The sequence below is a fragment of the Abramis brama genome (genome assembly GCF_963993115.1).
Source record: "Abramis brama genome assembly, chromosome: 15".
NCBI lineage: Eukaryota > Metazoa > Chordata > Actinopteri > Cypriniformes > Leuciscidae > Abramis > Abramis brama.
In genome coordinates, this window is record NC_139977.1 from 17,410,965 (window position 1) to 17,437,915 (window position 26,951).

A 26,951-nucleotide genomic window follows, 5' to 3' on the forward strand; every position below is an offset into this window, starting at 1 on the left:
CCTTGGAAACGGTGGTCCCAGCTGTTTTCAGGTCATTGACCAGCTCCTCCCGTGTAGTTCTGGGCTGATTTCTCACCTTTCTTAGGATCATTGAGACCCCACGAGGTGAGATCTTGCATGGAGCCCCAGTCCGAGGGAGATTGACAGTCATGTTTAGCTTCTTCCATTTTCTAATGATTGCTCCAACAGTGGACCTTTTTTCACCAAGCTGCTTGGCAATTTCCCCATAGCCCTTTCCAGCCTTGTGAAGGTGTACAATTTTGTCTCTAGTGTCTTTGGACAGCTCTTTGGTTTTGGCCATGTTAGTAGTTGGATTCTTACTGATTGTATGGGGTGGACAGGTGTCTTTATGCAGCTTACGACCTCAAACAGGTGCATCTAATTTAGGATAATAAATGGAGTGGAGGTGGACATTTTAAAGGCAGACTAACAGGTCTTTGAGGGTCAGAATTCTAGCTGATAGACAGGTGTTCAAATACTTATTTGCAGCTGTATCATACAAATAAATAGTTAAAAAATCATACATTGTGATTTCTGGATTTTTTTTTTTTAGATTATGTCTCTCACAGTGGACATGCACCTACGATGACAATTTCAGACCCCTCCATGATTTCTAAGTGGGAGAACTTGCAAAATAGCAGGGTGTTCAAATACTTATTTTACTCACTGTATGTGTGTATAGCCTACATGTGTGAATTCTAATACATTTTAAATTATATATGTGTGTCTGTCTATCTGTCAAATCAATTAATTGTGATTAGTCAAATATAAAATAAAAGTTTGGTTATATAATATATGTGTGTTATACATATAAATACACACACACACACACACACACACACACACACACACACACACACACATATATATATATAATTTCTTTGGTGAAAAAACAACAACAGTTTAACTAATAGAGGTTAATATCTTTTACTTCAATGTCTGTCTTTACTTAAGAATATACAAGCTTCTTTTGGCATTATTACTAACAAACATTTGGAGGATGAATGTGACTTTCTGATCAAGCAAAAATGAAGAGGGCCATTTCCACTATTAAAAATAAACATACACTGACAGTGAGCCATTCAAGGCAAATGAAAACACAGAGATTATAATAATAAAACAAACATAATGAAATTCTGAGATCAAAAAATGCTCTAAACCATTCAATTACATGAATCGGATCAATGCACAAACATTTAAAATATACTTTATTATTAAAGTAGGCCTAAATTCTATGACCAATCAAACAAATAATACATTGTTCATTATTAATTATTGTCATTCATTATTTCCCATTATTATGTTTTGTTGTTGTAATTCAGTATGCCTCCAACAACACCAGGCTATAATTGGGCCCACAAGGCCTAAACCATATGACAATGTCTGTAGGGTGTTCAGGCATCCAGATCATTTTGCCTCTCCAAAATGGAGTCCAGATACTCCATTTCCACATTGGCAATTCTTGCAAAGGAAACAAAGGAAAATTACATATATTATGTAAAACTCAAACAGAGCAAAAAATATACAGTAGATTACGAGTGTAAAAAATATTGTCTAAAAACGTTCTAAACAAACCTCTGAAACATTTCAAATAAAATAGTAAAGCTTTTGTTTTGTTTTTAACATAAAGCAGTTCCATAGCTTTTTAATGAAATACAAAGCAGAATTATGTTCATGACAGTTTTTGATTTGCTCCATTATGAGATCCTAATTGGGCCACAAACCTCTAATCTTAAAAATAAAAAAATAACAAGAGACTCCTTAATTGTCCACTATATTCATTCTTATTCCCATAAAACAAGAGCCATTCCAGAAGAACCATCTCTTGTGAAGTCAGCCATTGTGACTTCCAATGCCATTTTTAGCTTGTCTGCTGTCTTGCCATCCTAATTTGATCTTCTCATAATGACCACTGCACACACAGCCCAACATCAGAGAAAAACAAGGGCCTTTTTATGCAAATTAACACACCCAATTGAAAATACCTTGTGGTGAAAACGAACATAACTCTGAAGTCTGGGTCCCAGCTGCATCATTTACCTTGAACAAGCTGCCCTGCTTTACACTAGCACTCCTGAGGAGGAACCAGCAGCTCCTTCCACAGAGTTATCATTTCTTTTGGGGTGCGTTTATGCACTAGGAGAACATTATGATATGCACACGGCTTTCCCCGCAGATCCTCTGGAAGGTCGAAGGTGAGGAAACCCGAATGATGAGTGGGGGATACGCCGAGCCTGTGAAGGCACATTCCTAAGTAAACATCGTCAATGGGAAACAAGCTGACCCAACGTGAGACCTCCTGCAGACGCATGGCTAAAGCACCAGTGTAAACCACCCCTCCACCTCCTGCATACGCGGGATACGTTCCCTTATAGAAGCTTTCGGGTATGTAATATTTTGTATAAGGCTGCCGATTGGGCCAGGCATTGGCAATAACATCCCCTACAATGAAATCGTCCCATCCTTTCGTTTTATTTTGAAGTGTTTTTTGTTCTCCAACATGGTCTAAGTAGTCCAGCAGAGCCTTAGTCCTAACGAACACATCATCATCTCCCTTGAAAATGAAGTGGACATGAGGACAGTGTTGTGAAAACCAGTCCCAGAAGAGGACATCCTTCAGGGTGAGGTTGAAGAAAGTGTCTTTGAAATCCCACTGCAGGATGTCCTTATGGGTGCTGCTCTCCAACTTCAATAGGGCACTCAGGTCCGGATGAGGCCCTGTATCTGTGTCCTGCCTCCCAAGCAAGAAGACAGTGTGTATGAACCAGCCTCTTCCTCCGCCGTCCCCTTGGATCCGGCCGCTCCTTCCCCATGTCTCTCGGATGGCCTGTCTGTTCTCAAAGTTTCCAACTTGTGACTTAATCGCCATCAGAAGGAACAGCGTTTCAGAGTCCTGCCCGAAAAACAGGTTGGGTTGATCCACAAGGATAGCATAACGCCTACAGTGCATGGACAGGACAAAATCCTTCATTTGTTCAGGAAGGGTGTTAAAATCGGGCAGGTGAGACGCCCAAGTCTTGTCTTGTTCACAAGCACCAGTTTTTCCCATCTCTTGGGGTTGTATTGCATCAAGGCTTGGACATTTGTACCTTGTGCAGTTACCTCTCAATATGGGGTTGTGTTCTCTGTCCCAAATGTGCTGCAGGCGGTTCCACAGTGCCCCGTCCTCTAGTCTGAGATTCCAGAAGGGCTGAACTGGATGGGATGCAAGAGCTCCCGAGTTTGCAGAGGCTCCGGTGGCAATGAAATGGAGGGGCAGCTGCGGTAGAGGAGGGGAGTAGGAGACGGCCACAAATATGGACACCATGATGTAGATCAACAGGTGACTTACCATCACACAAGGCAAGAGACACAGACATAGGATCTTTCCATTACACCTGGAGCGTGCCATGGACTGGAAGAGAATGGAAAACATTGAGAAGTAGTGCAAATGGATATTTAATACACCCCATCAAATTACAGTGAATTACAGATGAGAAAGCTCAGACAGGCCAAGCTGTTTTTATTAGAACAAAATACTAGGGCTTCTGCCACTAGGAGGAAGTCTCTGAAGAAATCCATCTCCATGGTTTTTTCCTCGTGAGACTCGTTATGTGCGCCTGACCAGGCAACGTCCATAGCATCCTACCGCCCACGATATTTATATCATGTACTTTAAGACCACAACATTTACTCTGCATATGGAAAAGCCTTGCTTACAGCACTATTTAATTTATCTTCCCTTGGGCAACTGAAGCACACTAATCTGGGATGGCAAAAAAAATATCCAGTTTTCTTTTTCTTTTCTTTTACCAGGAAAATATTTCTGGGAAAACTATTTCCCACAACATTTGGGATTTCATAATATTTCAGACATACTTGGTACAGCTGTACTCAGAAAATGCATGATAAATTTACTCAATGCATTAGTAATAATACATAACACATTAATTAAATAAATAAAAAACACATTTTTAAGAATACATTCACCTTTTTAGCTGAAGTTAAATATTCAGCTGTGAGATAACTGAAAGATTTATCCTACAAAAATCCTCTGTAATACTGTAGAGAAGTCATTCACAATACCTTCAGATTAGAGGTTCAGTTGCTCTGATGGTTGTAGTAAATGTCTGTCAGTTATCTTGAATTTTCTCCCCATGCAGTTCCCATTCTTTCTTGACAAGTCCTCAGAGGTCCCCGGTGTCTTTCCATGCTGGTTGTGTATGGCATCAGGAATGTGTAAATAGTAAATTGGCCTTTTCTTGTGCAAACATTATATCCTGGTTCTGTTGGTGGGGTGTTGAAATTAAACCATAGAGCAGGATTGCCTCTCAATGTCTTCACAGGTGCAGATACTAAATGAGAACATTTGCATGTCACAGGTGATTTGAGGTGGCAGATAAGCCACACCCACCAATGTTACATGTAAAGCCTTTTTGCATAATCCCTGCTTTATACCCACAGGCCTTCTGAAATTTGTAAAACGCCTGGACTGAGGTATTACATGTCAGTTTCAGCAGAAATGTTGAGCTTACAATGTGTTCTTGCTTGATCAGTGATGGGCTACACCTAAAAAAAAAAGTGTTGCTGGGCAACATGTTTGTTGACTCCAGAGAGATTTAGTGAAACGTGCCTTGAATCACAAAGACTGAATTCTTCCTTATCGGAGGTATTCAAAGTTATCATTACGTAAGAATGATTAAGTCATTTTTCCAAGCAAAGCAAAGAATATAGAATTTAGAAATATCACATGAGAGATACCTGTTGGCCTGAATATCAGCATGGATTCAGCAGCAGGTAATCACATAATTACCTGCAGCAAAACAACACCATGATTGGAATTGGGATTTTGATTTTATAGAACTGTTCAATAAACAGAAATCAATGCTGAGTGACACAATATTGCTTGCTATTTACTTGTCTGTTTTTACTCCTCCAACGAAAATAGTTTCAAACAAAGCAGAATATACAATTTTGCATCCCTGTGCAACACACATTAGAGGTGTTTGTTCCTGAATCAATCAGTGATTTGAACGATTCCCTTAAGTGAACGATTCACTGACTCAGTCAAAGACTGGCTGAATTCAAAATGGCATACTCTGTGCCAATGATATGGGAGAAATACTGAGAGTAGTAACAAGCTATTCTGAATTCAGTCACAATCACTTTAGTTTCTGAAAGAATCAATGTTTTTGAACAAATCATTGAATCAATAACTTATTCACCTACTGAATTAACTATGTAGGCTAACCTGCAGAAAGATTCACTGAAAAGTCTCCACCACTGATGAACAGACTAGCAGTCTGTCTTTTGGATTGTATGGCCAGCAAGCACTTGGCAGGTTTACCTTGCTTTAGATTCTAGCGACATCGTTGCATTCCAAAATGTGTCAGGCACACAATTCATAACCAAACGCAACAATGTGCACTGGTCAAGCACTCACAAATGCTTGCTTACTTGTGTTAAGTATGTGTTTGGCCTATTTAAGCACTCTTGGAACAACCCTCAGCCAATCAACTGTTGTACAGTTATCATCGTCTAATTATTATAGAGAACTTGCACTTATTTTATTATTCTACATTCATGCCCTCAAGACCAGGCTACACAATTGAGTCATCAAGTTTCACCAATATTACATGGGGACTTTGGGGACACAGATCAGCAGCGTTGCCTTGAGCATTCTTATGCTGGCCTCTCACATGTGCACACGATTCCACACACACTCTAAAAGCCTTTGCCCCAGTTTCTTTCCTCATCCCTCTCAGGCACACTACCATTTCAGCTTTGTTCTATCATCTTGACGTTAACGCTGAAGTGGCCTGCAAGTAGGCGGTCACAGGAGGGATCCCTATAGGAGGAGTATATTAGACTGCGACAAGGACGCCGCCGAAAAGCCAATGCAAACCGAGTCCAGAGAGGTCTCTCCCGGAGAGAGCAGCACCTAGGTTTCACTTTGATATGATAGGTGTCCTGTATTAGACCATGCTGACTATTGATCCAAGCCCTTGGGGTGCCAAATCACAGCGCAGTCGCACAACACAGCAGCTAACAATTATGTAACTGGTGGGCTACACTGCTGATTTGTCAATGGTAATCTGACAGCTCATTGACTAACAACCAATAATTTCCAAACCAACATCCCTGGTTCTGAATGAACTGGTCCTGGTTAGGGTGGGCTTACGGGAGTGTTTGACTAATGCAACAAGATACCACATTTGTTTCGTGTCACAAGCAATATAAAAAAAGAAACACTGCAGTATAGCCAATTTGTTGTAAAAAAATTTATTTCGACAAATCATTTTAGCTTTGCAAGAACATCATATCGATGAATAATTCTATAACAAGCCAATCTTTTTTTTTTTTAGAGGTATGTTATTCTCATAGTCATTACCGGCAAGGATCAGTCTAACACTTTTAATCGTTTTTGCTTCACAACAGTATCACAGTCTCTCACAGTAATGTTTTAAACAGGAAAAAGGATGAAGCCCCATCATTTGTCAGTGATAAACTGAAGTACACACAAGTATATGGTCAATCCAACACAGGCTGCCATGTCCGTCTTCTCTCTGAAGCAGCGCGGGCACTGAATTCTCACAGGGGAGAACGGCTGAGTCAGTAGGAAGGGGAGAGAAGACTGGAAGGTCAGTTTGGAGCAACATGCATTCAAAGTACATCAAAGTTCAACCCTCGAGGGATCTCTATAAACCTCTATCCAAAGAGTCACTGATAAAATTGCCATGATCAAACAAAAAAGAACATGTGAAAATATAACATCTTCAATGAGCAATTTAGCAGTTTAGTTTAGGTAAGAAAATCTGCAGGTAAAGTGTAAAGTTACAGTAACAGAGTATGACAACATCATATCGCCGGGGAACAAGGTAAAACGATAACTGATAACTGAGCAGTTCAAACATGTTTTATCCTAGAGGGCACTTCTTTTTGTCAATATTAAAGATGCCAACCTTCAAAGCCAACCTTCATTTCAATATTTGGCACAAAAATTAGATAATAATAACAATAGTAATAATAATAATAATAATTTAAAAAAAAAGAACAAGCATTACATACATGAATAAAGTCACAGAAAGAATCAATTCACAAATTTACAACATGTCCAAACTAATTTTACACAAAACTTTACATTTAGTTCATTTCTATGTGCAAACCATATATTGTATATAAGATTATTCAACACAGGAAACACTGGTCATATATAGTATCCAGTTTCAACGCTTTGCACACATTTTATAAACAAATTCAGCTTTCGTACACTGAGATTCTCAAGATGTGGACAGCCAACAGCAATTCACCCAATCTATGATGTCCAGCGCTATTCATTCAGTGTTGCCAGGTGATTCTGGTATTTGTTTCTACAGTGAAAGGTATGATTGAATGTACAAAGAGGTAAAATTTCCCCCAATGTCTGGAAGAGCAAATCTAGGTTAAAGAAGGCATACAGCAGTGGCTCATGGCATTGACAAATGCAAGCTAACAGCGAAGCTTGAGTTGTGCCAATGGACATTTAACAGGCCTGAGGTTGGGATTCTTGATAGAAATGGTAGGAAGGTTGAACTCACATTACTCTCGTGTCTCAACATGTCTAGCACACAGCAAACACACACAGATTCACTTCTTGTGTCCACACACACATACACTTTTGCGCAAACAGATATAACATAGAGCAAAACAAATCCAAAACAAAACATTTACAAGACTTCCAAGTGCTTCATTTTCTTTCCATTGATAGGTGCTACATTGACTCGGAAGACGGTTATTGTACCAAAAGGCATCCCTGGCATTACTTTTTCACCTATAATACACTTTATACATTTACTCATGCGGAGATGGGGGATGGGGTGGGGGGATCTGGCAGTTTTTTGAAATGGTAAATTAAATGTTACAAGAAATAATGGAAGAAGAAGGTACCTGATGCCAGATACCAAAGGATCTGTTTAGCAATGAAAATTGTCACTAGTTAATTTCGCCAGGGCATGTATTGTAAACTGTGTGTTAAATTTCTGTGTTGAATTCCTCCATGTCATTTCAATATGCAGTGTCATGTGGTCAATTCAAACCAAACTCAAACTCAGGAACTAAAGGGATACCGATTCTTAAATTAAAAATTTGCCTAATCCTGCCTTTTAGATTAGAATTTGTCTGATTTATCAGCACTCTGTCAACTCACTGACACCTGTTTATTAGGTGTTGCTTACCTAATCGTTTCCTCTGGGCATAATCAAGCTACAGTGTCAGACAAAAGCACTGTCAGCAGAAAGAGACAGAATAAAACAGTCAGCTAGTCACGGTGTGACAAATACAAGCAGCAGCTGACTCTAAAATAACAAAGCAATGGCACTGAACTGGTCGTTCATAACAGCCATCTTAAGCCGGGTTCAGACTGTATGATTTTAGGCATGATTTGGCCTGCTGAGTCAAATTTTCGGAATCCTAAAATATTCCTCTGATCGCTAGTTTCAAATGTTCGCTGACAGCCATTGCGATCAAATCTTACAAAAATCAGGCAGTGTCAGAAGTTTTGAGGTGCAGTCATGCAGTGTGTCAAATAAAAAACCAATAGGAGCGCAGAACCTCATGATGCAATTAGTGAGGACAACAAACAACCACCACTTGCTCCACACACACATCTTCGTTTCTTCTGGTTTTTAAGAAAAGCCATGATCAATACTAACACTAGAGATTGTTTGCTAGTCACCATTTCTATCCCACATGTAAATGCGGCTCATGTCACTGAACGTGTCACGGATTGATGATGTAAAACTCTGGACGAGTCTTTTTGTGTGCGTCCGTTTTAACACGTCTTGACTGCCGTACAGTTTGACATTAATGACAGCTGAGATCCTACTGTGTGACACGGCTTACAGCTGGAATCATATTCGTACAGTCTAACAAGCAACAGTCAGAAAGGACTATTATAAATCGTACAGTGTGCACCCAGCTTTAGGTGGATCAGACAGATTTTGGGGGCATTTCTGTGGTCTTGTACCTATAAGAAGACACCTATACAAGTCTTTACTGTAGGTACTATAGGGGGTTTTGAACTGGAGCATATTTGAACTGAAATGCAAAATAGTATACTTTGTCATGCACTGCTGGGCAGAGTAAATTAATGGAGACACAGCAGTGGTGTGTGAAGGCCCAATGGCTCAGTGAGGCAGATAAGAGCTCAGAAATGGCAGACAAACTCCTCGCTTGTCAAGACTGATGAGAATAGGCTTCAGGGACCAAGGCTGAAAACTTGACAGCATGCAGGAAGAAGAATGTGTTTCACAGTGAGCTGAGTGAACCAAGTATTTTCCACAGAATGTATTCCAATAACAATGCATAGTCTCTAAGAGAACATAGAGAAAGAAAAACAAAGTTAGGAAAATGAAGGAAGAATTCAAATGGAGGAAGGGGCTCTGGTTTCCTTTGTGGTACGTAATACAAAACCAGATTGTTTGCCTACAGTCCTGAGAGCACTAAAATCTGATCATATTCAAATTAGGCAGGGTGTTTAAAAATAGTGCCGACATTAAAGGATAAGGGTGTTCATTTTTCTTATGCCTTGAACTGAATACCAAATGACAGAAAGCACAGTTTTAGCTACATCTGCACACTATCGTCGTGGTACTTTGCTGATTTTGCAAAAACTAAAAAATATCTACTTGTCACCTTGATTTGCAATTCTGAAATGCAAATTCAAACCATACTGAAGAGAGAGATTCATTATGATGACTTGGCCCAATCCAGTCACAGTAATTTTGCACAATAATCAACAGTGTAGATATCCCTTATTAAAAATGTAAAATAGGTTTTGCGTTCGATTCAACATGATCTTTGTCCTCATAATTTCAAAACACCATTTGCAGCACAAAAAAGACAGCAATAAGACATAGAAAGCACAAAAATCAAATTAAATGTGTAAATTTAAGCCGTTGCACTGCCTGCACAAAGTTAAACAACTAGTCAGTTAAATAAAAAAGAGAATTAAAAAAACTATTGTATGGTCTATTGTGCACTTTTGCTTTTAACATGTTTTTTTTTTTCATTACACAGTGCTTTATACAAATTGCCCTCTGTCCAATATCATAAGCAAGAAATAGAAAAAATATGATTTTTGGATTTTATCTGCCATTATAGTGGCTGGTTCATGTCCCATGAAAAATGTCCATTAGTGAAACAATGTCAGAGCGAAAAATAAATGAAATCAGTTCCACTTCCACATCAACATCAGTCTCTATTGCACACCTCCCACACAAAGACACTAAGATGAAGGATTCAAGAAGTAAAATCAAGTAACAAAAATAGCAGTATCGAAAAAATATCAAAGGCAAAATGAATCTTCATGTCAGTGGAGAAATTTATAAATAGTTGGCATGCAGCTAACGCAAAAGTAACCCAAAAAAGCACTTTCAAATGAGCTCCCAAATCAAACATAATCTGTCTAGAAAAGTTCTGTGCACAGTGGGAAAGGAGTTTGATGTTTGCTACAGCTCTTGGGTCTTGAATGTGATGCACGTCACAGTTCTGAGTCTCAATACATCTCACAGTCTCTGTGCTTGACAGCCATAGAGTACTTTGATTGCATTTGTTTTCCCCCAAATAACCGTATATAACTTAACCAAACTTGATAATAGTAATACAATAATAATTGAAGTGAATTAAATTATTTTGAATTAAAACTTGGCACATCATTAACAGAGTATCAGGGTGGGTAGGTGAAATATCAGTTTTCCAAATAATATAAGTGCTATTTATATTTAAAAGAGCGGAGGTACTTCAATTAAAACAGACCAAAAACTCTTTTTCTCTATTTCTTTTAAACTGCTTGCATCTTCTGGTTATTTATATCATCTCAACTATTTGCTTCTGTTAAACAGCTTTAATCATACCCTAATTTTCAATCCAGTCATTTCTCTTCATTAATTCCATCTTCTATTTATTTTCTTCTCCCCTCTTGTTTTCTTTTTTCTTTCTTTGTCCACCCTTTTAAACTTGTGTTTCCAGGCCACTCAGTTTGGGGGTGAGGATGCGAGGTGTTACCCCAGAGTTGAGGTCTCTCTCAAACTCTAGCAGCTGGCCCATGAAGTTGAGGTTGGGGGAGACTATTGGTCGCCGACCCCGCACATACTTATAGGCATCAGTCATGGTCATGAGGGTGTGCTTCATCAGGTAAGCAATGACAATAGTCGCTGAGCGGGACACGCCTGCTTGGCAGTGCACAAGAACGCCCCGCCCACACTGGTGCGCTTCCTCTGAAAAAAAAAAAAAAAGGTATGGCACACATCAAAAACAACACAAACCAAAAATATTGAGGACTCATCCTGCACTACACAGATTGGTCCAATCAAATGCTCTCCTGCCAGAATGCCAGAATGTCCTGCCCCCGTAATACCACCTGCAGTTCTTCGCTAAAGGCTATAAGGCTATTAAAAAAAGAAAGGGACAATCCCGGTCACACCTCCTGCTTCAATAAGAAAGTCTTCACAGGACAGAAAACTGCATTTGACAAGCCATTTCATGGGGTCTGTAAATGTTTAAACTATAAAATAGTTGACAAGTTCTCTTACCGATAAACTCAAAAACCTCTTCAAAGTACTGTCGCAGGTTCTGCTTGCTGTTGTCAGTAGCAGGGAGCCTTTTGTAACGCACCAAGCCTGTGTCCAGGTGGTAGAGGGGAAGATGGGTTGTGACATTGACCACGAAACCAATGTTGAGACGAAGCAGTAGATTCAAATCCTCTGCATCTCTCTCGTTACCCAGAAAAAGGAAAGGGAGGATGGGGCTGATCACAGCATTCTCCACATCTGGGGTCATTACACTCTCCTCAGACAGTGACGCTGGGAGGGAGGAGGAAAGAGGGAGGGAAAGGTGCACTGGCAAAAACAAAACAAAACAATACTATTGCTTACATTTGTTTTCTTCTATTGTTAAATATTTTATTCAACGTGATCATCTTAGAGAGGTGTGCTGGTATGCTGGAAAAGGATTTGAATGTTTTTAGATTATTTTCAGTCATTTAAATATGGCACAGAGTATAATGTCATCAAGCCCTTATGTAAGAAGAAATCCATCCTCCTTATCTTTCCTGTTTGAAGTCTCATCACCCCCCCCCCCCCCCCATAGAATGGCTATTATCCTTTAGTTCTTTCACAAAACTTAATTTTTGACTTTCAATAAGACATAAAAGAGAGGATAAAACCTTCTAAAATCCAAAGAAAAGTTTTAAAGTTAGAAAGGGTTTAATCAGAAAAACATTTCGATTGAACTTGTGTTACATTACAAAAGCATCATGGGTTATGTCACTCTGGCGATCTTTTGAAGCTAAACTAACGAGGATTATGCACCCCACAGATTAACTGAACTATCATTTTAATTTGAATACTATCAGTGCACAAAGTCGTACAGCCTAATGGAAGATGAGAAAATGAAATCAAGGTCAGTACATTCAAGTGGGATTATCAATGTGAAGAGATTGTGCTCATCTCTCTGAGTGGTCAATCATTAACAACACATTATAAAGATGTCACTCAACCTGCTGTGTACTTGCAGATTAGCATCTTTACCTCGTCCATTTTCCTCATCTTGTTCTCTGTTGAGTGAGTTGAGGACCAAGTGGAGCGACTGTGCAGAGGGTAAGGTGTGTCCACCTTCCCTCTCTCTCTGTTTGGGTTTGGGCTTAATAAGTGTGCTAGGAGCAGAGGGTGGGGGAGAGAAGGATGGAGGGGAATTTGGAGAAGGAGATCGTAGGGATGGGGATTGTGGAAGCACTTCGTCATCAAACCCGTTGCCATCCCCCATGCAAGCATCTGCTCCTTTGTTCCATAGCCTCTTGAGGGAATCTCTGCCCTGGTCCCCACTATTCCCTGATCCAATAAAGTCCAAAACCGCCATCTTGCCTTGCTGGAGCCTACGTCGTCCTGCCTGATCTGTCAACTGGGAGCGAGTGAACTCCATAAGGTTCCGGCAGTCAAGGATTACAGGATTTCCGCCATTGCCACTATTTTGGTTTTGGCCCATGCAAGTCCTTCCTGAGCCCATGCTAATCCCTGCATTATGGTGGATAGGTTGGGTTTTAGAGCGAGTCATCTTCTTTGCTAACTCCTCGGGCCAGATTGTGCGTACACTGTAATCGTCATCATCAGGCTGGTATCCTCCCATGGTATGTGCTCCAATATTACGGCCCATGTTGGGAGGATTCCCTCTGTGTGGGTTAAAGGTCACTACAATAGGGTCACTACTGCAGTAGCTGCATGTGGAGCTGCCAGTTTGGCTTGCTTTGGGATTGCACCCACTGACACAACTCTGGAGTGCTCGAAGAGGTGCAGATGAGGACAGGGGAGTACAGGGTAAGCAACCACCAACCAGCTTCTTACGGAAAGCAGCAGGGCTCTCAAATCCTCCAGCTTCTCCAGAACAGGATGCACAACCTAAAGGTCTGAGCAGCCCTGTTCGACAGTCAGAGACAGTGCTGTTTGAAGAGGAGGTGTTGGTGGTGGAAGCAGTAGACAGACACCCTCCTAAAGTCTTCAATCCCATGGTTTCGCCACCTCCGTTGGCAGCACTTGTTCCTTGGGCGTGGGAAAACGAAGAGGACGAGCTTGTACTACGACCGTGGAAGCCTGCAGAGTTACCTCTACCTCTTCTACAACGCACCAACCTCCAACAGCCACAAGGGTGGGAAAAGTCAATAGTACATGTGTGGTCAGGACTGGGGAAGCCTCCTCGGGAGGAAGTAGGAGAGAGAGGCAAAGCGTGAAGAATTTGGGGGCGATGTTCTCTAGTGCGTGAGGGACGGGGTTGACTAATGTGCTGGTAGGAGGAAGGGGCTCGGGAAGGGAGTGAGGGTGGAACAGCAGGGTAGTGAGGGCTTAGGATGGCAGCATGGGGTAATGGGGTTGAACTGTGGTGACGGGATAGGCTGTGGGCTTGGGGCAGTTGGTGGCCGGGTCCCAGTTTGGAGTTTTCTTTGTTTCCTAAAGATGATACGTCCTTCTCACTGTGCAATGAGTAGCTGGCAGTCGCAGGACAAGACTTTGATGACAAATCTCTCTCTCTGGTTGGCTTGGATTTTGACTGCTGTCTTTGGGCAGGTACAAATTCCAAGATCCCTCCAGGAGAGACTGTAAGTTGGTTTGGATGATGGATACTGTGCTGAGTCCTGTTTTGACTCTGATGATGGTTCTGTTGCTTCTCCACTGACTCGGAAGACTTTCCTTTGCATTTCCTTTCCCCTTGCCCTGAATCCAAGTGCAGGGACACCCGTTTAGTCCTGTTCCCCTTGATGTTTCCACTTCGGGTAAGACTACTGCTGCGGCCTTTGTCTATGTAAGATCCTCCTCTTCCACCTTGGTCTAAAGACACTTTAATGTCAATGGTATGAGTGTGCTTGTGAGGTCTGGGACCTAAAGTTACAATCCCATTGCTGTGACAATGGCTAGCATTGTGACCACTGCCCTCAAAGGGAGCCCCTCGTTCTCCTTTATCTCTCTGAACATGGGACGATTGCCTGCGATTGCATTCCAGAGACAAGTAGTTGGAACTTGGATAGGAACGGGGTGGTTGGAGTTGGGGTTGTGGTAAGCGGGGTGGGGGCTCGTTGTGATTGGCTGGGCGGTGGGAGGAAGACTGTGATGTGGCTGGTGGGGAGGCCACGCGCAATGCCAAACTTTTGGGGCGCTGAATAACCACTATACGCTCGTCAAGAGGGAGCGGAGGCATCTGGGGCTGAGCAAAGCTGCGTGGTTAGGAAGCAGAGAGAAAAAAGGCAAATTAATCAGTGCTCATTTACTTTGGTACTTGTGTAATTAGAAATGAATAATAAATTAGAAATGTGCACATAGACGACATACATTATGTGAGTAGTGCATACAGTTAATATTAGTCACAGCACACAGAATTTCATCAACAATTGTGATGAGGTAAGCACAGAAGACAGTCTTCTGTTAGTCATTCACAACCTTCCTTATAATTAAACACTGTGAAACAATAAAGAACAGCACACAGGGTACATCACAGACTTGTCAGTAAGACAAATCCTAATGTAACAGAAAAATCTTTCTGACCCATTACCTTTGTTAACATAAATGCCAGGGGTTCACATCTATCAAAGGCATAAAATAATCATTACAAGCACTAAGCAAACCATGTAAAGAATTGTATAAATTGGGTAGCTTTGTAATGATGTCACATCTGGGAAATATTGACATAATTTGATATTCTTGGTTATCATCATTGTCTTGCAACACATCAACTTTGTCTACTTGACTGTTAAAGAGAGGTCATTGTTTTGCTAGAGATTAATAAGGCATTTAAAGAGTTTATCTTGAAGACATCCGTTATAGTAAAACATGTAATGGAATATGAATGGAATAATGTTATAATTTGTAATGGAATGTTAATGGAATAATGTTAGAATTTGTCTAATAATAGAGATATAATCTGATGGCTGCACTAATCACCCCTCCACAGAGCAGAGTAGACCAGCTCATTATTCTAAATAATGACAGTTTGAAACATTAGTATTAGACATTATGGAATATCAATGGAAAGACAATGAGAAGGTTAAAGGAATAGATAAGCTATTAATGAACATTTAGTCATCATTTACTCACCCTCCAAACCCATAAACCTTTCTTTCTTCAGTGGTGCACAAAATAAGAAAATGTTTGCTCAAGAAATTGCACTAAATTAAGACTGAATAATGACTTAATTTTTAGTTTGACTTGGAATATAGTGTACAAGTTACATTAAAGAGTTAGTTCACCCAAAAGTGATAATTCTGTCATCATTTACCCTTATGTCGATCCAAACCCATAATACTTTCATTCATCTTCGGAACACAAATTAAGATATTTTTAATTAAATCTGAGAGATTTCTGTCCCTCCATTGACAGCTATGCAACTACCACTTTATGCTTCAAAAAGTTCATAAAGAGATCATAAAACTAATCCATATGATTTATCACATATTCACATAAACATTCATCAACGCACACATCAGTTAAGGTAAACGGAAGCTCAAGCATGTTTGCTTGACATGTGAGAACCAATGAAGTTCATTCTCTTATGTTACGCAGCAAGTTAGAGCTTCCACAAGAACCGATGAGGTTTGTTCTCGCACATCAAGTATGTTCGGTTGAGCTTCTATTTATGTTTGCTGATCAATGTTTATATGTGAATAAATACCTAAATTCCTTTTGTTTAGCATATAAACCAAGTCTCTTCATAAAATTCGGACTATATCTCTCAATTCATATAGATTAGTTTTACAATGTCTTTAAGAACTTTTTCAAGCGTCAGAAAGCTCTCAAATTTAATCAAAAATGTCTTAATTTGTGTTTCGAAGATGAACGAATGTCTTGTTTGGAATGACATGACGGTGAGTAAATGATGACAAAATTTTTATTTTTGGGAGAACTAACCCTTTAACAATTTTTATAATGGTTCTGCATTCTTTATGACGCAAAAAAAGCTTCAGTCTTTCTACAGTCTAGTTATTGCATGGAAAAGAACGTGGAAAATCGGCTTCATGTTTGTGTTCCATGGAAAAAAATTAAGTAATATGGGTTTGGAACAACAAGAGAATGAGTAAATAATAACAGAATCTTCATTTTTATTCCTTAAAGAATCAAGTACCAAAGGATGAAAACAGAGGAGAGAACGAAAAAAGTGTGTGTGAGTATGTGTAAAAGAGAATATAAAGCAGCACAGAGAGGACAGTTACAGGATGTGACATGGCTGGATTGAACTCGTGTAGGAGGGAGGCATGCACAACAGCACTTCAGACATATACCCCAACACAACAGCCACACACACACATACAGAGAGTGACCCGAGGACAGAGTCAGCACACCATGCTCTTATTTCCACATGCATACATTCACGCACAGAGCCTGGTGATGGTATCCTCATCCTCTTTGCTTTTTTCAGTCTTGCCTTTTGTAGCCTGTGGTGGTGAAGGGGGGTGGGTGGTTACATTGACCCAGATTTGTCATATTGCAAGTCAACATCACTCCAATCACTTTAACTCACTACTAAACACCTTATCAGCAGTATTTCACACACAAACCACATGTGTATTTTTTTTTTGTTGTTGCAATGAATCACGTGCAGCAGCACTCGCTTGGGCATCAGCATGTGCTTCTGTCAGAGATGTACAGCATCAGCATCGATGAGCTCAGGTACCGACTGAGCACCAACACAGCTACAAACAATGATCAGGTTTCACTGATATCACCACAAAGAACAGTGTGTGGTTGTATAAATACAGTAATGTTGTGGCAAAATGATAACTGAACCATGAAAACAAAACATGTACATCTGACATACAGCAAGAAAGAAAAAAATAAAGCTTCATGGCCATTGCTGATTTTGTCCCCACCACTTTATAAAATCGTATGTGACAGGGATGTAATACTGATATAGACTAAGAGGAAGTTTCAGTTTTATGATATGATGACAAACAGGTAATGGAATTTGTTATTTTTTCATTAAAAGCTATATTAAGGCAAATTAAATCACAGAGCCCCTAATACTCAAAGCAGAAATGTTACCACTCGATCAACAAGTTATATTCAATATTCATCTGCTGGTCATATATCCAGTGACCTACAAAATAGTGTGACAAGAAAGTGTCAGTGAAGGAGTTACGTATGTTAATAAATTAAATTTGTCATTTGAATTGGTCAAATAGCCTAATGAGAATTTTGAAGTTTTGCCAAATATACGATTATTGTCAAAACTGTGACATTTAAAATGATTTGTGCATAACCTAGGCTAATTATGATTCATGAGCTAAATCGTCATTTCGTGACGCCATAACCAGCCTTTTCAAACAAATTAAAGGCCACATAGCCAACACAAGCATTTCAATCATTAGGCTACTCATATATAGGCCTATTCACTTTATTAATGTATTTAGCATTTGCAGGGGTACATTAACATGGATATCCAGGCATGTTTTACATTCACTACTGGAGTCAACAGTCTGCGACAGATGCATGGGCTTGCTCAACTCTTTGCCTAATGAAATGAGTGCATTGTTTTAAGCCATTATAAAAATTGTGGGAAAAGGTTAACAGGATAAGAAGGTGAAATCCAGTGGAATGATTTCGCGCATCGTCAAACGTCATTGCGTTCACTGCTCCTGGATTTCCAGTTACTCTCACTGGAAAGCGAGATCAGAGTAATCAGGAGCCTTTGTTTCTAATGTTTCTACAACTGACCAAGCATTGCGCTTAATGCGACGTCTGAACAAACGCTTACATAGATGTTTCACAAAAAGAAGAATGATTACCAACACAATGTTATCTAGGCCTAAACTAGTCAATGAAAGAGAAAACAAGAGCGTCCGCTACATATTTGCAACTGTATTGAGTATTGACTGTCACTTGTTAGGCCATGCTGATGACAAATTCGGATGCGCTTTTACTGTAGCCCAAATCTCTTCGCCATTTAAGCTCAGTTTCACTACAATTTCAATATAAGCACTTAGAGAAATTATGCTAATTATATTTCAAATGTAGGTTATTCGCATTACAATTCGAGCGTTTTGCGTAGATTTTTTGGTGCGTTTATTTAAGCTCCAAACCATTAACTATTTGTATTATTATAATGGATTTTTAATATAAACAATAGCTGCAATAAAGCTCGCACTTACTTACTAGGCGACATTTTGTTGAAAATAAAATATTAAGTAGCTATTTTAAAGCTATCATGAAACACAGAGATACATCATTGCATTTGAAGGCCTCGAAAATAAAACGAGGAGGAGAAATGACTTACGTTATAATCTGTACATCCGCTGTATCGTCATTATTTGTGATAAATTAGATCCTTGTGTTTCTCCGCGCGACAATACCGCTCCAGTGCCGCGAGGCATTTACATAGCTGCGGTTATCTATGGTCTGCCTTAATGTACGGGTTACACTTTACAAATCCAGTGATGTCCATCAGTATGTGACATTCAGGCAGTTTATCCTCATACTGTTCAACACGTTTGACTTCATCAGTATGGACAATTAACACAATAACAATGGGTACGCCAGCGCAATGCAATGTGCGCTTCTGTATACTGTGCGTGTGCATGAGACAGCGCGCTATGTGGGGGGCGGGGTTTCTGTGAAGATGACATCATCCTAGACCAATGACAAACAAATTGTGACGAAATACTGCCCAAATAACGTAGCTGCAGCAAAACATGCTTTTCCTTCTTTTTTTCCGGTTTTTTTTTTTTTTTTTTTTTTTTACAAGATAACCAGTTTGTCATGAAGAAAATTGCTTTTCTAAATAAGTTTGAAATTTTAAAATGGCAAAAAGCAAGTTGATCCTGGGCCCAGAATCACATGCAACTATGTTCCTCACTAAAACTGAAAAAGTACATTCTTTTGCTTTAAACCTTTTTTTTATCCCACCAAACGCCTAGAGATGGCAGCAAAGTGTTCATTCCTTCATTCACTATCCAGTGAAAGGGCATGATCAGAAACTCTGATGCAGAGGTGGACAGTAACAAAGCACATTTGCTTGAGTACTGTACTTCAGTACACTTTTTGAGTATCTGTACCTTGCTTGAGTATCATTTTTTCTGGAAACTTTTTACTTTAACTTCACCACATTTGAAAGACAAATATCATACTTTTTACCCCACTACATTTCTGTCAAGGTCCTTTAGTAGAAAGTTGTAACGTCAGTCATGGGATGATTTTGGTTGTAGGGGTTGCATTTTGGTCGGAAAACACAAAATCCAGGGGGAGGATTTGGATCCAGATCCAACTCCTCCCATCTTACATATACCTAAACCTACCCATCTCCACCCCCTGATCCCTAAACCCACCCCTAAACCTACCCATCTCCACCCCTTAGATCTGGATCCAACTCCGCCCCCTGGATCTCGTGTACTGCAGTGAGGTGCTACTGGATGAAAGTCGGGTTCACGTCAGAACCTGACTAATGTTCGTTTCTGACGTCAACCCGATTTTAATTTTCAACCACAATACAACATCTGTCCAACGTTGGAGATTGACGTCAATCTGACGTTGGATTCTGACGTCAACCCGATATCAACTTGATTTTCATTTTCACCGATGGGTTTGGTCTTTTAAATGCGAATTTTGTCATTGTTTTGGAGCACAGAACACTAGCTTATAGATAACAGTAAGGCTAACATATTCATACTAAAAGCCAAAAAAACTTTATAGAGACTTTAAATAGGGTACTATTTGAAGGAACAGCCATTTGGGTGTTATTGACGTTATTGAGTGCACTTATTCAATCTCACATTCAGTCCCACTACTGGAACAGTGTTCTAGAAATACATTTGATATTGATATGCTGATCTTGATATGCAAATATGAAATTTGATAAAGACAGGCTACATGTCTCCTTGAAGATTGTCAAGAACCGCCTGTCTACCTATCAATGCGCTGTCAAAGCATGCTAACATAATCCAAAAGTACTGTTTAATACTTTTGATAAAGTGGTTAACCTTAGGCCTTCTTCATATCCAGATGCTACCCCCGAGTTGTGTATTAGGCCATTTCTGAAGAAGCCAAGTCTTGATCCATCTGATTTCTGAATTTTCGACCCATCTCCACAATACCTTTTCTGTCTAAAGTGTTGGAGAAGATTGTCTTTCTTCAACTCTCTGCATTCTATGATCATAATCTTCATGATAAATTTCAATCGGGTTTAGGACTCACCATACCGAAACTGCCCTCCTTAAAGTGACAAATAACCTTTTGCTCACTTTGGATTCGGGTAACTCCGCTATTTTAATTCTGCATGATCTCTTAGCTCTTTGCCACTTATCTCTAGCTACTTGGGGCCACTCTCCAGAAATGTTCATCCATGCGCAAACAATCTGGGTGTATTTTTTAACTCTGAGTTGAATTTTGCAAAACAAGTTAGTGCTGTGGTGAAAACTAGTTTCTACTACTTAAGATTAATAGCTAAAATGAATCCTCTCATTTAGAGATTTGGAGACGATCATCCATGCTTTTATTTCATCCAGACTGGACTATTGTAATGTGGTGTATTTAGAACTCTCTCATTCTCAGTCATTGGTGAATTGATTGCAGCTGGTTCAAAATGCCACTGATAGACTATTGACCGGTATGAGAAAGAGGGACAGAATCACCCTGATTCTAACATCCCTTCAAACCTATCAGATTTCAGATTGACTTCAAGGCCCTATTAATAGTTTTTAAAAAATGTAATGGTTCGCACCCTCCTCTCTGTCAGATCTTATTATTCCACACCAGCCAGTAAAGAATCTGAGATCGGCAAATAAATTATTGCTCCAGGTACCGCGGTCCCGAACGGTAAGTCCATGTGTCCTCGTAAACTTGAATCAAAATATCTTCCCCTCCCTCTTGCAGTAAAATCTCTTCTCTGATGACGTGTTTACTGTCCTCCACATTAGAAGCAATAGCAAACCACAACAATACAATAACTTGCCCCACAACAATCCAAACAATGATGGACAAAATCAAGTCTTGTCCTACATTTTTTCTTGTTCGAGAAGCTGTTTCAATGGGATATGCGTCACAATATTGAAGAAAAGACTATCGCAATTTTCAATTCATGCCGACTTTAAAGGTGCACTCATTTTTATGTTTACATTTCACTGCCTCATATAATGTATACTGTAGCCTATATCATACAGTGAGGAAAATAAGTATTTGAACACCCTGCTATTTTGCAAGTTCTCCCACTTAGAAATCATGGAGGGGTCTGAAATTGTCATCGTAGGTGCATGTCCACTGTGAGAGACATAATCTAAAAAAAAAAAAAATCCAGAAATCACAATGTATGATTTTTCAACTATTTATTTGTATGATACAGCTGCAAATAAGTATTTGAACACCTGAGAAAATCAATGTTAATATTTGGTACAGTAGCCTTTGTTTGCAATTACAGAGGTCAAACGTTTCCTGTAGTTTTTCACCAGGTTTGCACACACTGCAGGAGGGATTTTGGCCCACTCCTCCACACAGATCTTCTCTAGATCAGTCAGGTTTCTGGGCTGTCACTGAGAAACACGGAGTTTGAGCTCCCTCCAAAGATTCTCTATTGGGTTTAGGTCTGGAGACTGGCTAGGCCACGCCAGAACCTTGATATGCTTCTTACAGAGCCACTCCTTGGTTATCCTGGCTGTGTGCTTCGGGTCATTGTCATGTTGGAAGACCCAGCCTCGACCCATCTTCAATGCTCTAACTGAGGGAAGGAGGTTGTTCCCCAAAATCTTGCAATACATGGCCCCGGTCATCCTCTCCTTAATACAGTGCAGTCGCCCTGTCCCATGTGCAGAAAAACACCCCCAAAGCATGATGCTACCACCCCCATGCTTCACAGTAGGGATGGTGTTCTTGGGATGGTACTCATCATTCTTCTTCCTCCAAACACGTTTAGTGGAATTATGACCAAAAAGTTTTATTTTGGTCTCATCTGACCACATGACTTTCTCCCATGACTCCTCTGGATCATCCAAATGGTCATTGGCAAACTCAAGACGGGCCTTGACATGTGCTGGTTTAAGTAGGGGAACCTTCCGTGCCATGCATGATTTCAAACCATGACGTCTTAGTGTATTACCAACAGTAACCTTGGAAACGGTGGTCCCAGCTCTTTTCAGGTCATTGACCAGCTCCTCCCGTGTATTTCTGGGCTGATTTCTCACCTTTCTTAGGATCATTGAGACCCCACGAGGAGATCTTGCATGGAGCCCCAGTCCGAGGGAGATTGACAGTCATGTTTAGCTTCTTCCATTTTCTAATGATTGCTCCAACAGTTGACCTTTTTTCACCAAGCTGCTTGGCAATTTCCCCGTAGCCCTTTCCAGCCTTGTGGAGGTGTACAATTTTGTCTCTAGTGTCTTTGGACAGCTTTTTGGTCTTGGCCATGTTAGTAGTTGGATTCTTACTGATTGTATGGGGTGGACAGGTGTCTTTATGCAGCTAACGACCTCAAACAGGTGCATCTAATTTAGGATAATAAATGGAGTGGAGGTGGACATTTTAAAGGCAGACTAACAGGTCTTTGAGGGTCAGAATTCTAGCTGATAGACAGGTGTTCAAAAACTTATTTGCAGCTGTGTCATACAAATAAATAGTTAAAAAATCATTTATTGTGATTTCTGGATTTTTTTTTTAGATTATGTCTCTCACAGTGGACATGCACCTACGATGACAATTTCAGACCCCTCCATGATTTCCAAGTGGGAGAACTTGCAAAATAGCAGGGTGTTCAAATACTTATTTTCCTCACTGTAAATACTGGCAGTTATATACTGTTGGTGCAGAATTACAAATGCAAACACTGGATGACACAGTAGAAATAATCTATTCACAGGTGTATTTGTCATCCATGATACATTTATTCATTGATAACATGGTAGCCACCATGAAGGAACCCATCCTATGTAGAATAAAACAGCTTATGGTCACTGATCTGGAGTCTTCATTTTATGTGAGCGTATCTGTAACAAGGTTCAATGTTCAGGGAAGGAGGCGGGAACCGGGGAACGTTCAACATAACTTTAATCATAAAACAAAACAAACAACAAAATGAAAGTAAAGCGGCAGCGCCTCACGGACAACTGCAACTGACAATTCTAGGCCTGGTCCTCTCTCGTCCTTCACTGTAGCCACTCCTCCTTTTATCCTTCCGGTGCTTCTCTGTGAGACCCGCTCCGTTCTCAAGGCTCTTGGCCCCACTGCTTGCCTCAGTATCATTTCTAACAATGTTGGTTTTTCATGTTTTATGGGGACATTAATAAAAAAAATGTTTGCTGTACAGCACAAACTGTATAAAAAAATACATCACTTTTTTGATTTATAAGCTGTTTTCCTCATGGGAACCAAAAATGATATTTTGACCCCACAATGTAGGGTTTAACAGGACCACACACACACACACACACAATGAGGTTCAATTCAGAGTTTGTTTCTTTTCTGTTTCTTTCATTAACTTAACACAAAACAACTGACATATAGGATTATGTTCTAAAACGTTATTATAATAAAAAACGTTTTTTGCTTGTCGAATATACATATTATACTTTAATTTTAAAACCATGTATGAATAAAAGACTTTTATTTTAAAGCTCAGTGTGAGTTAGGCAAAGGAAGTCGACCCACAGGCTGGTTTCACATTTCTCTTGAACGCAAACAACACTGGCGTCCGGGCGCTGCTGCGGTACCAGTCGTGACCGCCCGACTGCTCAGCTTTTCACGGCTCACAGATGTAATTCGTCGCGTACCACGGACTGGAACCGACCAATTTACACCCATTCACAACCGGGCCACGGTTAGGACATATTCTTACAATCATACTGTCAAAATATCAGCGACTTTTTCGAAGTCACTCGGCCAGCTAACGCGCGTTAGCAGGTTAGATGTGATTTTCAGAGGCGCAGAGAGCCAGTATAGGAGCAGCTCCGCGATGTTTTTGTGCTTGGATCGTTAGTTTGTCACATTGAGACGATATCAAGTGTTTGATTTGGTTTTGAAATGGACGTGTTGACACCTGTATGACGGATCATTGCTCGGAGTAACGCTGATCTGAGCGCTGCTGAGTTGGCTAACTGGAAGGAGCAGCTCAATAACTTGCCCTGAAGTTTTTGTGTGTTCTAAGTGGGACTTCCATGTGTCTTTCCGAAAAACAGGACTTAAGTTTTTACATTACAGATGCACAATAATATACAGCCGAACATTTATAGTTAGGGATACATTAAGGACCCTTTTGCCACCCGGCCTAATAAAACTTGTGAGTCCTCGGACTCGATTTTGCACATTTGTGCTGGGAACAATATTGTTGTATTTCATTAGCTGACGGGTTCAAATTAATCTGACTATGTTTTAATGCTGTAATTCCCACGAAAACTCACTAGTTTAATTTCAGAAAATCACATAGGAAGTTGACATTCAATGCTGACACCCGCCGATAGGGTTTGTCGAAAGTTTTCAGTAAATTTCGTCTTCCTGTCGAAATTAAACAAACTATGACTTAATGACAGGACTTTTTTACTAATCTGTGCTGGTTTGGGGGTCTCACACCGAGCTCAGGATCTCTTTACAATTTGGACTTTGGACATTTCTCATCGTGCTGTGCCGATGCCACATTTGATTGAATTGTGAGAGCTGTGAACACGTTCAGTTTCAGAAAATAAACTGTCAAATTCAACCTCAGAATATGTCGACGAGGACACCACTGTTACCCATGATTGACCACTCCACTGGCCAGGTGAGTCTAATCCTCCTGTTTTAAAAAACATGGACCCATTTACTAGTTAAGTTTTGTTCGTTTACACATTAACGTTACTTACATTGTATAACAACAAGCTTTGTTTTCTTTCATTACTATATTGTCATGTCAGATCTTGGCCTGGTTAGCTAGAATAAAATACAGGAGCTTATGATTCTCTAGTTTAGCTATCAGCACTGGGAAAAACCTCTTTAGCTGCTTATTTTTGACTGTAAAACGACGTAATAAGAAAATGCTGTTTTATTGTTGTACAGACAGGAAACCACACAACACTCTTGACTAATAGTTTTCATCTTTACTACAAATAGAAGAGGCTTGTTTTAAAATGTCATGAGTTCATTCGAGATATTATTTTGATATGTAGTCATGATTTCTTGTGTTAGTGTTTGAGAAGATAAAGCTAAATCACCAGTTTACTTTCTGTTCCATTGCAACTTCAGTGGTTGGGAATTCAGTGTAAATTCCGTATAGCCTAGATGTGTATTTGCCTTGTTCTGCTTTTTACTTGAAGTCAAATGTATTTGTATAGCGCTTTGCTGAATGCACATTGTTTCAATGCAGATTTTTAAAGAAAATTATGATAATATAGCCTACAGTAGTATACATTTTGCGACAATATATAAACAATCAAACAGTTGAGATTTGCTATATAGTTTATTTTGCTTTACACAGGTCACTGACGTTTGCCAAGTAAGACTTGTTCCTGGATCAACATATTTAGTTGATCCTGCAACAAAAAAATGTATTCCTACCCCTAAACTTAACCCTACCCATAAAACAAGAGGGAAATGATGGATGAATAACACTGATGTAGAAGAACCTAACCTTTGGTTTAAGCCTATTCTTGACAAACTGCAAACTTGTCCCTCAAATCTGATTGGTTGATAGGAATGTTTTTCCATGATCAACACCCTTTACACAAAGTATACTCTTATGTATGCGGATGAAGTTGGATGTACGCATGTATCCAACTTTATATATGTGGATGACTGGGTGTACTATGTGTATGACAATAACAGTGGGATATACTTATAGTAGTTGTAGGTTGGAGTTATAACTACTTCATTATAACTTTATTAAAACATTTTTGGGTGAAGTTGGGTCAGTAATTTTTTAAAATGATGTGTTTAAATGTAAACCAATTGTACATCAGTTTTCCAGCTTATTTTTCATAGTTGTAGGTACTAGTCTTGCCGCGGTAGTCACTGTTACTGGCGTTACTCTTTGTTCGGCCATAGACCGATTACATTAATTGCCCACTGCGGCACCGCCCACACTGTCGTTTTTCTTTTTTTCATAGAAATAAAAATAATTTAGTTCAGTTGGAAAACAGATGCTCTGCTCCATATACAGCACGATCTGCAGAGTCGGAGTCAGATTTCACTTATCACGTGACGAATGTAAGGAGAGATGACTGACAAGACGGTGGTGGAGGATTTGGTGCGCAACATCCTGCAACATCATTGACGAATATCTTATCTTAAAATGTGTGGTCAGTACCCCCTCTCCCTATACACAGATGAGCCTACGCGCGATCACAAATTTTAAAGAAAGTGAGCTCACAGATCTTGAAACTTGAAATAATTTGAATGGTCTTAAACCCATGGAAGGAACACTAATAGTTTGTTTCTGAGGTCAGTTTTAACCAAAAAGACTGATCCTCTTTCAGTGACTCACTGGCAGAATTGTACCAACAGTAAGCAGCTTGC

At 39.9% G+C, this 26,951-nt stretch overlaps 3 protein-coding genes across 30 annotated transcripts in view; 1 reads left to right on the forward strand and 2 right to left on the reverse strand.

The window, feature by feature from the left end:
• Positions 1-1,077: 1,077 nt before the first annotated feature.
• Positions 1,078-3,391, reverse strand: LOC311097679 (N-acetyllactosaminide beta-1,3-N-acetylglucosaminyltransferase 2; the record flags this gene model as incomplete). The annotated part of the gene is made up of 2 exons (XM_084137521.1): positions 1,078-1,461; positions 2,041-3,391. One exon carries the CDS (start codon positions 3,389-3,391, stop codon positions 2,066-2,068), a length of 1,326 nt encoding a protein of 441 aa, XP_083993647.1. The 3' UTR covers positions 1,078-1,461; positions 2,041-2,065.
• A 2,854-nt stretch (positions 3,392-6,245) lies between these two features.
• LOC311096881 (uncharacterized protein) lies at positions 6,246-19,066 on the reverse strand. Of its 3 annotated transcripts, none has more exons than XM_084136289.1 (4): positions 18,766-19,066; positions 12,546-14,716; positions 11,550-11,855; positions 6,246-11,234 (listed from the first exon to the last, which is right to left on the reverse strand). In XM_084136289.1, exons 2-4 carry the CDS (start codon positions 14,698-14,700, stop codon positions 10,969-10,971), a joined length of 2,727 nt encoding a protein of 908 aa, XP_083992415.1. In that variant the 5' UTR covers positions 14,701-14,716; positions 18,766-19,066; the 3' UTR covers positions 6,246-10,968. The 3 variants fall into 3 exon arrangements, with proteins under 3 accessions (XP_083992415.1, XP_083992416.1, XP_083992417.1); XM_084136290.1 differs by lacking the exon at positions 18,766-19,066 and adding an exon at positions 16,870-17,089; XM_084136291.1 differs by lacking the exon at positions 18,766-19,066 and adding an exon at positions 15,594-15,758.
• Positions 19,067-24,123: 5,057 nt separating this feature from the next.
• The window catches only part of mark2a (MAP/microtubule affinity-regulating kinase 2a), a 35,957-nt gene continuing 33,129 nt past the window's right edge, over positions 24,124-26,951 (forward strand). For 18 of the 26 annotated variants that reach the window (XM_084138054.1, XM_084138073.1, XM_084138077.1 and 15 more), the window contains exon 1: positions 24,139-25,221. In XM_084138054.1, coding sequence (XP_083994180.1) covers positions 25,171-25,221 — 51 coding nt within the window. In that variant the 5' untranslated portion in view covers positions 24,139-25,170. Of the gene's footprint in view, positions 25,222-26,951 lie in introns of all 26 variants that reach the window. The other 8 variants (XM_084138078.1, XM_084138055.1, XM_084138056.1 and 5 more) reach the window with 2 other exon arrangements.